The 16,086-nt window shown below is 40.8% G+C and overlaps 1 protein-coding gene across 1 annotated transcript; it reads right to left on the minus strand.

The window, feature by feature from the left end:
* Positions 1-4,180: 4,180 nt before the first annotated feature.
* Positions 4,181-12,692, minus strand: sash3 (SAM and SH3 domain containing 3). The gene is made up of 8 exons (XM_085428376.1): positions 12,469-12,692; positions 10,886-10,981; positions 8,605-8,739; positions 7,826-7,961; positions 6,642-6,799; positions 5,984-6,196; positions 5,754-5,898; positions 4,181-4,901 (listed from the first exon to the last, which is right to left on the minus strand). The coding sequence occupies exons 1-8, from the start codon at positions 12,523-12,525 to the stop codon at positions 4,642-4,644; spliced, it is 1,200 nt and encodes a 399-aa protein (XP_085284502.1). The 5' UTR covers positions 12,526-12,692; the 3' UTR covers positions 4,181-4,641.
* Between the last annotated feature and the right edge of the window lie 3,394 nt (positions 12,693-16,086).

Raw genomic sequence — 16,086 nt, forward strand, 5'->3', positions numbered from 1 at the left:
CGTTTTCTTCTGTCAGTGGGAGGCTGCTCAGTTGTTCTTATTTAAAAAGCATTCAGCGGGAGATTTGTTTGATATGCAGGGTAATCACAAACCGCTGAATCATGGAAGAGAACGGTTAACACAAAAAAAGAGAACAGATGGGGAAAAACACCCTTTCATGGAAGCTTGTTTATATCACTGAAATAAATAAATTGGCATCATAAGTCATAATTTCAGTTTATGTAAAAAAAAAATAATTCACTATTAACTAATACATTTTGAGATGATTCAAAATTTTAGCTTGCTGTGAATGTTATTGTTGCACCGTTTGTCCACAGCATGTCTTTTATCCTGTCTTCCTTCTCTCACTCTAACCAATCACAGCAGATGGACCCGCCCCTCCCTGAGCCTGGTTCTGCCGGAGGTTTCTTCCTGTTAAAAGGGAGTTTTTCCTTCCCACTGTCGCCAAAGTGCTTGCTCATAGGGGGTCATATGATTGTTGGGTTTTTCTCTGTACCTATGAAGCACCTTGAGGCGACTTTTGTTGTGATTTAGCGCTATATAAATAAAATTGAATTGAACTGAATTGAATTGAAGAGTGCAATCTGCAAGCTGTTGGCAGTCACAGATGGTATAATAAAAAATGAAAGTAGGCCAGTTTGGAAAAGTCAAGAGCAGCGTTTCCATCTTTGCCATCTTGGTTTCAAAAAAACAGGATGTGACGAGGAGGACCGGCCAGAGCTTGCTCATTGTTCCCACTCATTGGCTAATGACTTCTAATTGAAGTTGTTAGCTGACGTTGTTGGGGTCAAATCAGAAAGTTATCATTTATAGAGCTGAACCAAAGATATCGCCATCTAGTGACCTGTCCGATAAAATGCGCGATTATTGCATCTCTTTGTGGCTTCATTTTTATGATCTGGAATTTACGCCACGCTTACTGTTTATGAAGTACTTTATCCCAATATGCTTACTTTACTTACGTCTCCCAGAGTTTGTAAAAGTAGAATAGGAGTCAGAGGCTTCAGCTATCAGCCCCTCTACTGTGGAACCAGCTCTCAGTTTGGATTTTGAACAAACAGACATGAGACAGACATGTTTCCGCTTTAAAGGTTAAACACAAACTTTTCTCTTTGAGGCTAACAGTCAGGGCTGGATCAAGTGACCCTGAACATCACTTAGTTATGCTATAGACTCTTCATGTGACTCCCTGACTCCACTCACCACTTTTCACTTCCCATCTGTTTATCTGCCACTGCAGTGTGTCACAGTTATTGGTTTTTATTTAATTTGATTTTAAATTTAATGACATAGTTAAATGCTGTCTTCTTTCTGCAACAGTAGGTGTTTTGTCCCATCTTCCTGTGTGCTTTTCTCTTCTCTTTCCCCAAACTGGTCACAACCGATGACCATCCCTTCCTGAGCCTGGTTCTGCTGGAGGTTTGTTCCTCTTACAAGGGAGTTTTTACTTCCCACCATCACAAAATGCTTGCTCATAGGGAGTCGTCAGATTGCCCGAGCTTTGCTCAAATTACTGTAGGGCATTTAGCTAGCAATATAAAGTACTTTGAAGCAACCTTTGTGATTTGGCACTATATAAATAAACCTGAATTAAACTGAACAAATCAGTCTGGACGAGCACAAACACAACAGCCAATCAGAATCAGGCACAAGTTAGAAAATAACAAGTAATAAATGAGTAAATAAATAATTACACATAACAAATGTGAGCAAAAGCTATTCATGTTTTTTGTGTCCTCAAGCATAATTTATGGTCCCACAGATACATCTGTGCACGTTTCCATTTGGACAGCCTGAGAACCTACACAGATATTTAGATGTTGTAGTTTCTTATTCGCATGCAGTGTGGTAATATCTGTTGCTTCATACACAGTTTAAATTGTGTCCTCATCATTTAGAACTAGTGTTTCACTTTTCATATAAAGATCAAATAGCAGATGTGCTGCACACCAAACTACAGCATGACTAGATTAAACTTTGTCCTTTTCCTCAGCTGAGCAGCCGCACAGAGCTGCCAGCGTGGGTGTAAACTCCCACAGATGTATATGCTATGTATAAAACATACGAGAAAATGGTTTTCACACAAGGACTCACAGCTAGAAGACCAAAATGTGGGAAAAATAAATCGTGTTTATCCCACAGGCAGATATGATCCTTTAAGATTTACCCAAATCACACTTTTTGAGATATTTTTTCACTGAATTATCACGAAACGGATAAAACATGGAGGGCAGAAACAGAAACAAGTGTCTCTATTACATTATAAACATTGAATTTGGCGTGTTTTACTGCTGAAAAACTGATATAGTCCTAATAATGAAAAAACTCTTGCTGTGTCATTTTGAGTGTGACTGAAATTTACTTGCTAAATATATTTTAGCAGCCATAGAATTTCATGTGACTATCCCATGTACTTTTTAGCTATGACGGCTAAAATCAAGAGATGCAAATCTTCAGCCTTCCTCTACATAATTTAAGGTGTGTAACACAAAAAATATTCATTGCAGGGAGGTGAAATTGTGCAGACTTTCATTAAACGGACAAATATTCTACAAAAACAGCCCTTTTTGAACAACTGCATACCATCTCTTTGCCGTCACTGTTTTGGTGGATTATTGTCTCCACTTTGCATTTTTTAGATTCAGTGATTCACAAGAAATGATTTGCTGATCAGGCAAATCGCTCATCTAAAGAGAAGCCATGGCTCTCATGTTCTAATGGCAGGGTTTGCTGCGAATTGTGGATTTATTTTAACTCTAAGCTTAAATCCGAAAACTGTTCTGAGCGCTAAAAAAAGAAACCGACCTCACCGTCACCTCGCAGTATGGCCCTGAAGTCCAAACATCTACATCCTACCTTCTGTCAGCACAGATAAAACCTCTGAGGAAGTTGATAACCCACGCTCAGTTTATTTCCACATCTGGAAGCTGCTGGAGTCACGGAGATATCCGCTGTGGAAGTCATGACAACCGCACGGGGGGGCATCAAGGTTATCACAGTTAATTCAACCTAAGCTAAAAGTAAAACTGAAGGTGAGAAAATAAATTTGAATAAATGAAATACAAATAAAAGGCATCAGTAGTGTAGCTGCTCCATCGTCCAACTTATTAAACAAATACCATCTATATACTAATCTATATTGCAGGATACTATTATACTACCATCTATAACTCAGATAGACTCACCAGCAACATTATTAGGCACACCTGTTTCAATCACATGAAAATAAGTTCAAAAGCTGCATCAGAATCAGGAAGAGAGGTGATTTGAGTGACTTTGAATGCTGCATGGTTGTTGGCAGCAGTCAGGCTGGTCCGAGTATTTCAGAATCATCTCCAGGATTCACAGAGAATGGTCTGAAAAAAGACAAGCGTCAGTTTTCTGAGCTTAAAAAGGGTTTGTTGATGCCAGAGAAGATTGGCCACGCTGCTTATAGTTGATAGAAAACTATAATCAGTTGCAACCAGTTGTTTCAACCAAAATGTGAGCATGTTGAAGGAGATCCAGCAGCAGAAGACCACACCAGGTGTAACTCTTATCAGACTACAATTCATATGGGCTCAAGATGTTGCCTGGGTGACGAGTTTCAATTTCTCCTGCAATGTTTGGATGACAGCATCAGCATTTCGCATGAACAGCATGAAGGCATGCATCCATCCTGCCACACATCAACGGTTCAGGCTGCTGGTGGTGATGTCACAAGATCACAATCCAACACAATACCTTTGGGATGTAGCGGAACAAGAGATTCGCATCATGGATGTGCAGCCAGGAAATCTGCAGCAACTCTCTGGTGCTATCGTGTCAGTACGCATCAAAACCTGTGACGAATGTTTCCAACACTTTGCTGAATCTGTGGCTTCAAGAATGAAAGCAGCTCTGAAAGCAAAAGAGAGTCCAACCTGAAACTTGTACTTTTATGTGAGTGCCTATTACAATAAAACTAATACAAACTAATCGGATAACTAAAAGTAAAACCAAATGTTTTAAAAAAAAGAAAGTAAACATTAAAATTGAAAATTAAATTGAAACATGGCAAGCGAAACTATTTGCTTCACAAATGATGAAATGATGATAACTTTGCAAAAGCCTCTGGATACAGTGTGTGCGCTGACAGACTCACAGACAGCTATTGAAAACAAATGTGAAACAGTAGCAATTAACAGCTTACAGAATCCACATCTTGATGACAAATTTTCTTTAATTTTTTTATATTTACAACACTGCATCCTAATAGCATGAAAAAACTGCTGTAATATACATTATAACTTGCAGCAGTTGTATTCAAGTTACATTTAAGTATTTTACATTCTTAGACGTAGTCTCAGAGACTACGTCCCATGAAAATGGTTTTAATATGTACCATTACGCTCAGATACATTATGATAAATGATGACAAACAACTTTATAAATCAAACAACACAATACAAAAAAACATTCATTTAAAATAATGTGTCCAGCTAGGACAGATGAAACAACCAAAACTGTGCCACTTGCTCAACAGTCCATGGCTATGTGACTATTGTGTTCATACAGTCTGCTCTTCTACCATGAAGAGATATTTCAGTGGGATTAAATCTGCATCCACAGAAACCCAGAGGACCAGGAGTAAGAGAAGTTTGACAAGTTGTCCATCACGTCTCAGGATCCTTCGTCCACTGTCAGCCCCTCCAGCTGCTCCTGCACATTCTCCAGCTGCTCCGTCTGGCTCTCTTGTGGCTGCTCGGACTCCGGCTCATGGTTCTCTACCTCTTCCTCCATCTTTGGCTCCTCGCGTACACTCTCAAGATTCTCTGAGCTCTCAAAACAACCCGAATCCCGCGGCTCCTTGGCATCCTCCCCAGATGTTTCCTCCTTCTCCTTCTCCCCCTCCTCCTCTTCTGGCTCTGACTCTTCTTCAGCTACACAAGCACAAAAACAATCACAGTTTAATATATAGAGGTTTACGCCAATCCTTTTTATTCTTCCTGAACTCTGACAGGTCCTTTCATCTCGCTCAGCATCCAGCAGTAAAGGAACAACACAATCATTCATCCGGAGTCACTTTGTGTTCACCTGGTGAATCTAAACCCTAGCTCACTCCTGTTCAGCGTTGTTTATGTTCTCTCAAACCTCCTGAGGGAAATCCACTACATGCAGGCAGCTGACTGTTATTTGCTGCTGTGTTAGTGCATAAATACGGTGGGACAGCAGAGAGTGAACCAAAACAGTAAATCTGTGGGTCAGATGGCTAAAAAAAGAGACAAAACTACTAGTATTTAATGCTCAAACAGCTGCAGATTCAAGAAACACTTGCAGGTTTCTCAGCACAGATAATCACTTCCATCCGTTCACATCTCACCAAAGTGATTGTAGTGTGTATGAAAATTAACTCCAGCTATAAGTTAATATGCTGCAGGTTAAATTACTTTCAGTGGTTTCAATGAGCAACGACTCTAATAGTAAGGAATCATGGACAGTCATCACTGTGGTCAAAATAATACAAATAAAGGTTATTGCGGTTTTGGGGAAGTAGATACTGATTCATATGAAATGGTTTTGAGTGAATTTTAAAGAAAGTTTAAATTCACAAACTGTCCTTCTGCAGCAAAGATGAGCCAAGATATTAAGACGAAGCACTGATAACACAACGTGAGCCATGAAGTGCACCTGATTGTGTAGTTGAAGCATAAAAAAATGACAAAGTGCTCCTGAAATCAGCATCCTTTGATTAGATATTATGAGCTTTGCAGCATCACAGTGTATAAACTTACAGTCTCTCAACAGCTCAGTGGCGTTCAGGATCTTGGAGCGCTGCTCTGGGTCTGTGATGTTCAGCTCATTCAGGTGAGACTCCTTCAGCCCTGCAAAGTCCTCCAGAGTCTGGAAACCATGCATGGACAGCAAAGAACTCAGCTCCTGCAACATGAGAGAGAATAAGGTTTACATCTCTGCGATCAGACAGAGGTGACCATCGCAACAGTTGCTCTGCAGTTTCCCTCACCATCAGGCCGATGCTGTCCAGGACTTCCTCCAGGGATTTGGGTTTGGATTTGGCTCGGTTGGCTTTTCTGCTGCAGCGTTTCCTCCTGGTCGGGGGGCTTTCGTCGGGCAGGAGGTTCACATAAATGAACTTAAAGGAGCCCACCTTGTTGTTGAGCTTCCCGGTCCAGGTGCCCACGGGGGGCTTCTCGATGATGTGGATGATGTCCCCTTTCTATGAAAAGAGAGAGCATTAATACTGGCAGCCTGACAGGAGATAAAAGAAACTCACAAAAGACAGAATTATGAGTTTAAATTAAAGTCTACGATCATCTCAAAGTTTCGCTCAATATCTGATCAAAAATCTATCCAGTGATTTAAGATAATGATCACCAGTGTAAAAGCTTTGAAAATATGAGTTTATAAATATTTTAAGAACCCCGTCAAGCAGACTTTTCTGATCACACATCATTGTATAAACTGCACTGAAATGATATTTTATCAAAGGGGGTAACCAGTAATGGAGGGTCTTGTAGATTAAACTCTTCCTTCACGGATGATAATCAAAATGACCGGTCTTCTTTTACACAGCTAACAAGCTCCCTGGAGGACGCCTCAGTGAGACAGCAAACGAGGCCAAATCGCAGCCAGTGAGGAAGACTCCCCCCTCCGAGACTCACTTGGAGTTTTAGCGAATCCACATCGTAGGGGCTGGGGGTGAAGTCGGTGTGGACCACAGCGCGGCCGCAGAACGGGCCGTTGTAAGCAATGCCGTTCTCCTCCAGTCGCATGCTGTCCCTCTGGCTATATCCACTGTCCAGGCTCTGTCTGTCGCTGTCTGAGGAGGACAGATAAGAAGCTGGGTCAGATTCATCCTGAGGCCTTCGCCTCTGCCCCAGAGGTTTAAACACACTGTAAACATCCCTGTATGACTCCAGGAATCATGCTGATGGGACACTGGGCCTTTGTACAATATAAAAGGGGTTTTCAGGCTTTTATTAAAGTAATATGGCATTTTACAAAGATGTCAGACCTCTAAATAGCATTTATAACATAAATATATAATATTAGGTTGGACTTATTAACTATGAATGCTGGATAATTAAGTCAAAGCACTTTTCCTCCAGTGGGAAACACGGCCTTTTGAAGACTTGAACAGTTACAAGAACATTTTACTGGGAAAACTTCCCTTTTCAGTCATCTGTAAAATTATCAACTTGCTACTTTCAGTCGCTCCCTGTGGTTTTGCCACAGCGGGTAGCTCCGTATGTTTGATTTGGCAGATTTTTTATACCCTTCCTAACGCAACCTCATAAGGATTGGGTTCGCCTCTTGGGATCAAACTAGGCATCGTTTGCTTGTTAAGTAATTATGAAATCCCTTAAATTGTGTAAATTAAGAAAAGCGGTGGCACTCACAATTTAGTTTAGCTTTGGGATTGAGTAGCACCTGTTTGGGAAACTTTTCTACCTCTGTTAAATTACTCCAACAGCAAAGTTAAGCCTGGTCTAACATTTTAACACTGTTTTAACAGCTATAATGCCGAAGACTCTCTATGCATCTGACCGAGGAAATCAGGTCGACTGAGTCAGTGACCTCCTTTAAATCTAAAATTAAAATACACTTTTAGGGGAGGAGAGCCTTTCCTGTTTTTACTTGAGTAAAAATCCTTCCTTTAAAGAATTCGATAGTCAAGAATCTAGTTTATCATTATAATTATTGTCTTGCTGTTAAAAGAAAATTAATATCACCCTAAAAAAGTATTCAGTGTATCCTTGGGCCACACGCAGTCTGTCACATCTGTGTAGTCGGACCTCCTGTTCCTCTCACACAGCCTGAAGTAGTGATTTTTTTTCACACTTACTGCCAGAGAGCTGGCGGCTGATGGGGCTGGGCACGGTGTCCTCCGAGCCTGTGGAGCACACCGACGTCCTCTGGCCTGCACTCAGATCTGGAAGCCAGTCGGAAGGGACAGGAGACAGCTCTTCACCACTCTCCCCCTGGGGACAACAGTGCAAGTCAGAGGTCAGTTCACATTTACCTCCCATACATAATAATAAAGTCAAAGAAGTGTCTCATTATCTTTGTCTCAAACTTGTTTCATTACCTTGGAAAATACTTTTGGGCATCTGTCATTGATTTGCAGAAAAGTGAATTCTTCTTTAAAAACACGGTCTGGCTTGTCTTTGTGCTAACAGACATTAACCTTTAAATGACAGATTGGTGGCAGTCTGCTAAATTTAGAGCTCTGAACTGAGTGAGCATTATACCAAACTTTGGTAGGAGATAGACATGAAAAAGCAGAAGCAGTGGAAGAGGGTTTATTCAGGCTCTTTACCCAAACATCAGCATCCCCACAAATCTAAAATACTTGATTACAAGAAGAGTGCACAGCACTGGCTGAACTGTAACATTAAATTCTGCAGTATGCTGTATTTTAGTTAAATCTAGAAAACGTTGCATGCAAGTTTTTGTGCAAGGTAAAAGAATAAACCCCTCTGCAGTACATGGATTTCTCCACAAGGTGGAGACAGATTCAAGTTTGTAGTAGTGTGAACTTTTTTTTTCCTTTTTTTTTTTTTTTTTAGGTATGCATCACGTGTTAACCTTTGGATTACTTTGTGAAACTTAAACAGTCTTTACCCCTTCTTCAGCTAAAGCCTTCTGCACCATCTTGGACGTTTTGCGGGTCATGGTGCGTGAAATGACATTGCGCCACTTCTTCCCCAGTTTGCTGCCACTTTTCACTGCTTCCTCTGCAGTCACACCATCTGCTACCTGGAGAAAAGGAGAAAAGGGAAAACCACCAGATGAGTTTTCAGTGTTATTTAAAGTCACTGGAATTAAGGTTGAGAGTAGTAAAAAAAAAATTCAAATCTAAGCCACTGACATGAATTTCCTCGGTGGCATGGAAGCCAGGTCATAAAAATTTTCTCACAGACTAAGAAGAGCGTTTGTGGTAATGGGGTTTGCGTGCGCACATGTTACTGCCATCCACAAAGTATTTCTCTGTCTCTCTGTAGCACGAACACGCACACACAGACACACAAGCGCTCTACTGTGGTGCTTGAAAGCACAGTTTTAGAGAGTGTTACCAGACTCCATCTGCAGACAAACTGTGTGAAATTGCGTGCTTATTACTGACATCTAAAAATGTCGTTTTCAGGCTTTTGAGGTAGTTAACAGCAGAGACGGGCACATAGCTTAATCACAGTGATTATTAGTATCATGCAGATCCTAAAAAGCAACAGTGGGCGCTTGTGAATTAGTCAAGAGCTGTAGCCCAAAAACTTAACATTAAGTATTAAAAAGAGTGCCAAATAGACAGAATACATCAAGACAACAGATGCAGTTTTATCCTTAAATTGCTGTAGGTAAAATAGATTTGTCAGGTGAGTTATGAAGAGCAGCAGCAGAGAATTCCTAACAGCACCCACCTGGTTAGTGGTCATGTTCAACCACCATAACCTTCTACTAATAATACCCACAGGTTTCTGTTTTGGTTCTGCTACTCAGGTGTAGTTTTGAAGCATGTCGTATTAAGACAAGCTTTTTTCAATGAAGTCTACCATCTGTCCACATTACCTCCTGATTAAACTGTTGTAATTATTTCTATTTCTTCACCAATCGTTACTTTATCACCTGCAGGGTGTACAAAACACAGAAGCTCGTCGTTTCTCAGGAAAGAAACAGTGCGATCACATCACACCTGTACTGGCCTCCCTGCACTGGCTCCTAGTCCATTGCAGGATCCAGTTTAAAATTTTACTATTTGCTTTCATGAGCCCGAGTGGTTTTGTGCCATCCTACTTAACCTGGTCTGTAAACCAGCTGCTTTTAGAAGTTTCTAGATCCACGCTCAAAGTTGAGTCGTGTAGTAGTTGAGCAGGTTTCCTGGGTTTTATCATGCGGTCTTATTTATTTGTATTATTGTTTATTTGATGATGTTTTGATATTTTTGCAGACTTTAGTGTATTTATTAGTGATGTGCTGATTGGTAATTATCTTTGTATTTGGCATAACCTATACAACACTTTAGTCAGCTGATATTAACAGAATTTTGGGGGGTCAAGCTTGGCTTCCCTGATTTAAAAATCAATACTAGATTTGCAAACTAACCACAAGTTTGTCCATTTAGCTCCATTCCCTCATATTCAGTGAGAAATGTCTTGATTTGAAGCCAATTTTGGTACAAATATGAAATAATTTGGCCCTGGAGAAGCCCTCAAAGCTTGTCGTGCACTTATTCTTAATGAAACACTATCATGAAGAAACGCTGCCGTGTATCGGCAGTGTAAACATTCAGTAACCACAATGACAATGGCAAACCCACGTCTGCAGAGACCGCTGACAGGGGTGTAACAGATGAATTCTCAGCAGAAAGTTTTAAGCTCAGAGTTGACGTAAATGAAAAATAATAAGGCCAAATTTAAATGGATACACTCTTCGGGGGAATACCATTTATGATTTTCGGACGGAGAGGCTCTCTGCTTGACTAGACCGGAGGACATCCTGTCTGCATGCTGTTGTCATCTGGGGCTCTGTGCAATGCTTCTCATTCTTACTTCCTCTGTAATCATTTCTCTCTAACTTCCACTCAGTAACCTGAATGTTGCTGGGAAATTATTAATATATTCTGTTAATTTTAAAAGTGTTATCATTTGTTCACACGTGTAAATCAGGAAGCACCAACTGGGCACTTCTGTAACAGTCATAACTGAAAAAAAGCTTCCACTTGACCTCTGGTGGATGCGTTATTTAGAGAAGGCCACAGTACGAGAGACGAGGAACAATGTAACAAAATATCTGGAGGAACTGCTATTCAGGAAGTTAAAAGAAGAGATAAAATAGGTATTTTTACTTTTATAAACTGATGTTTTGTATATTTTGCTTGTTTTGGGCAAATCCCAGGGAAGAAACTTACATTCTCCTCCAAGCTGAACTCCTTCTCTGACACAACAGGAGAGGTAGGCTTGGGCTTCATGAAATCCTTGAAGCTGCTGGACCTCTGCAGGGTGAGCTGCAAACAAAATGTGCATTGCACTTAAATATCATGAACTCATGAACAGCAAAGAGGATCACACAGTTGTTCAGTGGTTTTCTGTGGAATAACTGATAATGCTGAACTTGCGGTCGTGCACACAGTACGATCTTATCTCCTCAAATTTGTGAACAGAAGGGGTTTCTTAGAAGTAATGTGTGCCAGTGTTTCTCCACACACTGTTATTGAAGTTGAAGTCACGGCTAATTGAACGTCTGCACGGTGATGTGGCTGCATCTGATAAGGTTTTACAAAGGTATTGCAGCTGTTTAGCAGGAAACACAAAGGAAATGATGTGCGGCTAGATTCATTAGGGTTTCTGCAATAAATAGCTCGTGTTTTCAAAAGTGGCATACACAAGACCTTGGGGGAAGGACAGGAGCACCAAAGCTAAAATATATACAAGAACATGATTTCATCCTCGCAACAACATTGTTTTTTTTTTATTCTTTTTTAGTTCAAACACCAGAAAGGCAAAGCTCTAGTAATTTTGAGCAAAAGAGACAAATTTGACTCATTTTTTTGCATATTTTCCAGATTTAGACTTTCTTGTAGCTGTTGTGGAAACTTTTTGTCTAATTTTCCATTTAACCACGCCGCCGTGCAACATCTTATCGCAGCTCATCCTTCTCTCTCTGCTCAAACCACAGGAAACTGGCAAAGCTTTAGCAACTGCTGCCAGCCAATCATTGCAGACATCCAGCCAGCACCGGTGGCTTACAGTCTACCTTGTAAAGTTTAACCACCAAAGCTTAACCTTCAGCAGTCTTGGGCCTCAGTGACATTTAATATGACAAGTTCTGGTGGCAAATGTTTCTTTTCCCATCCTCAGTTTTTATTTAACAGCCACAGACCTTTCAGCTAAATCAATCTTCTATTAAAGCCGACAACCGCAGCAGTGACATGAGAAGAACAAACGCAGCGAGTTGTGTAATGACATGGCGTGAAAACGACCGCGGGTGGAGAGCTGGATGGAAAATAAGAGCACTGGTGTCAAGTGTAGGAGGTTCACTATCTTGATAGCAGCTGAAGACAAAGTCAGCAGAAGCCACAAAGCCTTCTCTGACTCAAACTACATCTGCAGCAATGATTCACCCTGCCAGAATAGAGGAACTTTACTTTTCTAAAAATGTACCGAGGCTGCAGCCAAAACGGTAGTTAGAAAAGGTAGGAAATATTCTGCTTTAGGCAAAAAGCTGCTGCTGAACCTCAAGTGTTGTCTGTGTTCGTGTGCGTTCAGCTTAACCGCAAAGGTCTGAACTAACTTAAGCTGACATCCTGTGTTGAAAAGATGTGCACACAAAGAAGACAGCTGATGTCGAAGTGCAAACAAGTGTGTGTGGCAACAAAAGTCTACAAAAAGTAACAAATATAAAAACTATGACTTTCTGTTTAATATAAGCATTTCTAAGTGTAGCTGCACAGACACATCAAAACAAAGAATTACAGCAACCAAAAAAACTCACCTTCTTCTTCTGCACCTGCTCCTTCTCTGAGGCATTTGATGGCCTTCGCCTCAACATCTTGTCCCTCTGTGATCCTCAGATCTCCCCGGACAGAAAGCTGTGGGAAAGTTGGACCCGCTTTAATCACCTGAGGATTTCTGTGACTGCGCGGTCACAGCCCGAGTCTGATTAAAAAACTGAGGAAGCCTGTTGTGTGCTGTGTTGCTGCCGAGTGAACTGCAGAAGCCAGCAGGAAGTCACGTGGCCATGCTGAAACTGAAGAGGCAAACCCTGTTTTTGGTGACTGCACGGAGACTCGTGGTTTTGTTACAAGTATTGCTCACAAGCGCATGCTATTTGCTCTCTGTGGCTCAAAACTGAACATGATACATGCAACCTTAATGAGTATTTCATTACAACACTGTTGACTGTTACCACATATCAAATGGTGCATAATCACCTGTTTCTCATCATCTTTAAAAAAAGTTTTAAAGATAAAAGTTAAGTCAAGTAAAAGCTGGCTGGAGGAATATTAATCAGCAAAAGATGTTGATGATCTTTTGCTGCAGTGTCACAGCTGCAGTGACATCCCGCAGCCACTTATACAACATTACTACCCCTGCACCGTCTTTGAACTTCTGCAAAAAGTTGCAGTTAAATTTACTGGCTGTAAAAACTTCTCTTGTGTATCTTAACATCTGTGTTGTCAGGCTCCTTTGTGTGCTCACGATGTTGAGGACAAATAAAAGGTTTTGATTTTGCAGTCTGTCGTTTAGCTTCAGTTTTAGTGTGGAAGTGAAAGGCAGCTAGAGCTGACATATTTAGCAACTCAGTAACAGCTTTGCAGCTGCAGCTACAGGAGGCCATAAAAAATCAAAAAATCACAAACTGCTGATCAGATTGCCCAAAAACTCACATATTTACTCACAAAGTGGTTTATGGGACAAGTGAGTTAAAACAAAAACGGCCAGACACATCCTGACAGGATAGAAATGGAGCATTGAGACAAAAACAACTTGTGTGACTCAGAAATGTGTGAGCTTGTGAGTGCGCACTGAGCTGGCAGGACAAGGCGAAGTAAATGGCTGGCAGTAAATGTAAAGAGGGAAGTACGATGCAAGTCAAGTTTAGTTTGTTATTTTGGAGGGAGGGGGGGGGAGACCACATGATAAGAGGATGCCCTATTTTAGTTTCCTGTCAGTCGGTTAAAGGTTGGCAAGCAATCTCGCAAAAGATCTCAAATGGGATGAAAACAACAAGCAACAGCTGATTTGGACAGTGCAAACTAACACATAGTAGTGTCAGAAACATTCAGACGTTTGGGTGACTACAGTGCTGCAGAGATAACAAAATAAGAGCTCTTAGCACATGTTTAACGTAAAGAAAAAATAAAAACACTCATGCATAATGAAATTTGTGTAAAGAAAACAACAAAACATTATTACGGACGCAGCTGTTATGATTACACTCACGGACACGTGAAGATGCTTTTTTAAATAATTTTTTGGACATTTTTGTAAGAGCATTTCAGAAAGCAAAAGGGAAAATCAAAAAGCTTTGAAATGATCCAAGAATCGAATCCAGGCTCCTGCAGGTTTCCAGCGTAATAGTTATTAGCTCAACCACAGTGAACTAGGGCAGCACCTGTTTTTTGGCTTTTTCTGTAACCAAGTGTAACAAGTGACAACCAGATCTGACAGAGAAACCATGGGACTCTCTTATTTGGTAGCAGTGCAGTCTGATTTATCATCTTATTTACTCTGAGCAGATATGGATAAGCCAAAGGGAACGAACGATTGAACTGGTTACTTCAATGGAGATGATAATTTACAAAATGAAAGCCATGTTGCTGTTGTCCCCTCTGTGAATCACCACCTTGACATGGTGGAGCGCTTTGTGTGCCCCAGCGATCCCTTTGCCTCCTTGAAGGGTCTCCCAAGGTAAATTGGTCCTGAGTGAGGAGGCAGACAACGAGCGATTCAATGGACCAATGACAGGCAAGAAGAGCAAGGGACCTGTGTACCCTGCCCGAGATAGGCCTGGAGCCAAGAACTTGATGGAAAGCGCCTGGTGGTCAGGCCTTAGTCCATGGGGCCCAGGTGCTCGGGGATGCTCCATCTGGCGACTCCATTGTCCTACTGGGAGACTTCAATGACAGAACAGGTGTGATTTGGAGAAATGGCTTGCTTCATCTGAACCTGAATTTTGTGAAGTTTTTTTTTGTACAAATAACAGTTTGTCCATAATGAACACCATGTTCAAACATAAGGATGTCCATAAGTGCACGTGGCACCTGGATAGGTTGCAGGTCCATAATGGATGGATGGAAGATCATGTTATGTTAAATCACAATTAAGAAATAAATTGGTTTGGTTTTAAATACTCCCTATTTCTCTTCCTTAACAAGGGTTAGGGTTTGGTTCTTGAGTGCCAACTTTCTACTTCCACACATAAAAAAAATGGACAAGCCTGTCCATCTATTATGAGTTTTTTTCCAACATTTTTTCAAAGAGTGAGAAATCCAAGTGAAATCTACAAATATTCAGGCTGCTTACTGATGAGATTTGTTCACTAAAACATTAAATTATAATGCTCATTTGCTAACAGCAGGTTGTTTCCACACTGAGATCAGCCAAAACACCAAGACAGCAACAAAGGAAATGCTCTTAGAAAAGAGACATAAATAAGCAGTGGGTGACATCGAGGTGGCTACATCCATCTTTTATACTCTTAGTGTTTCCAGATTACAGACCACGCTTGGCTGTAGCTCAGATCTGCACCTCAACCTGACATAACTTCATCTGCATACGCCTTCACTGAATCACAGTTAGTCTGGAACTACACCAAGATGAGCTCTTCTAAAGGGTCGGGTTATTTGAAGGTGAATAACTACTCATAGTCAGATTTAAGAGATCAAAGTCCACAGGTGTGTATGTACCTCAACTTAAATACGCAGCACTACTTGGATTGTAGTGATAAGCGGAAGACTTGTGTTAAATTAATATGGGAGTGTTTAACAGTAAATACATGGTAAACATAAAAGATCTTTCTATCATAGAGAACAATGATCGCATAGTTTTTCTTCCTCTTCTCTTCTTTTCACCACAAGCTCACCAAAGTGGATGAAAACGCCTTTTCTGAGAGCAATCAGACTCTGTCTTTGAAAGGCTCCGTCATGTGCTTTTAATGACCAGAGATGCAGATGCAGGGTGCGAAGTGTCGACGCTTGTCTTCACACCTTCAAGTCACGCTGACAGAACAGTTGCCCAGCAACCCAAGTCTACCAGCAGGAGCGGCTCTAAGCTGCTGAACCACGAGTCCAGTTATGTGAAGCTGCAGGTTGAATTTGATTATGATTCGATTTCAGATGTTGTCATTTTTTAATGAAGAACTTCATGCATTGGGAATTTGTGTGCCCTAAGTAGCCTTTTTGGCATCAGTTATTCTGTGACTTTTTCAGAGTCAAATACTGATTCTCTTTGTAGATGCATATTTCTCATTTAATATATTTTACAGCCACTGTTTACTTTCCTGTGCCTTTGTCTGGAGAAGTAACTTCTTTAAATGTGCACCTATATGATCAGTTAATTTTAATAAAGTACTGTGCAAACGTCTCAAGTCCCTCCTCATTTCTTTGTA

The sequence above is a fragment of the Rhamphochromis longiceps genome, linkage group LG2, assembly GCF_057381845.1.
Source record: "Rhamphochromis longiceps isolate RC_006_pf linkage group LG2, R_longiceps_female_GT1.1, whole genome shotgun sequence".
Lineage (NCBI taxonomy): Eukaryota > Metazoa > Chordata > Actinopteri > Cichliformes > Cichlidae > Rhamphochromis > Rhamphochromis longiceps.

What these genes read in the sequence shown, in the direction of transcription:
- sash3 (XM_085428376.1), bottom strand. Translation starts at nt 12,525, where the DNA reads ATGTTGAGGCGAAGGCCATCAAATGCCTCAGAGAAGGAGCAGGTGCAG. An exon ending in CAGCCGCCAGCTCTCTGGCA is followed by an intron (nt 6,800 to 7,825) that starts GTAAGTGTGAAA and finishes TGTCCTCCTCAG; the next exon opens with ACAGCGACAGACAGAGCCTG. An exon ending in TGGATTCGCTAAAACTCCAA is followed by an intron (nt 6,197 to 6,641) that starts GTGAGTCTCGGA and finishes CTCTTTTCATAG; the next exon opens with AAAGGGGACATCATCCACAT.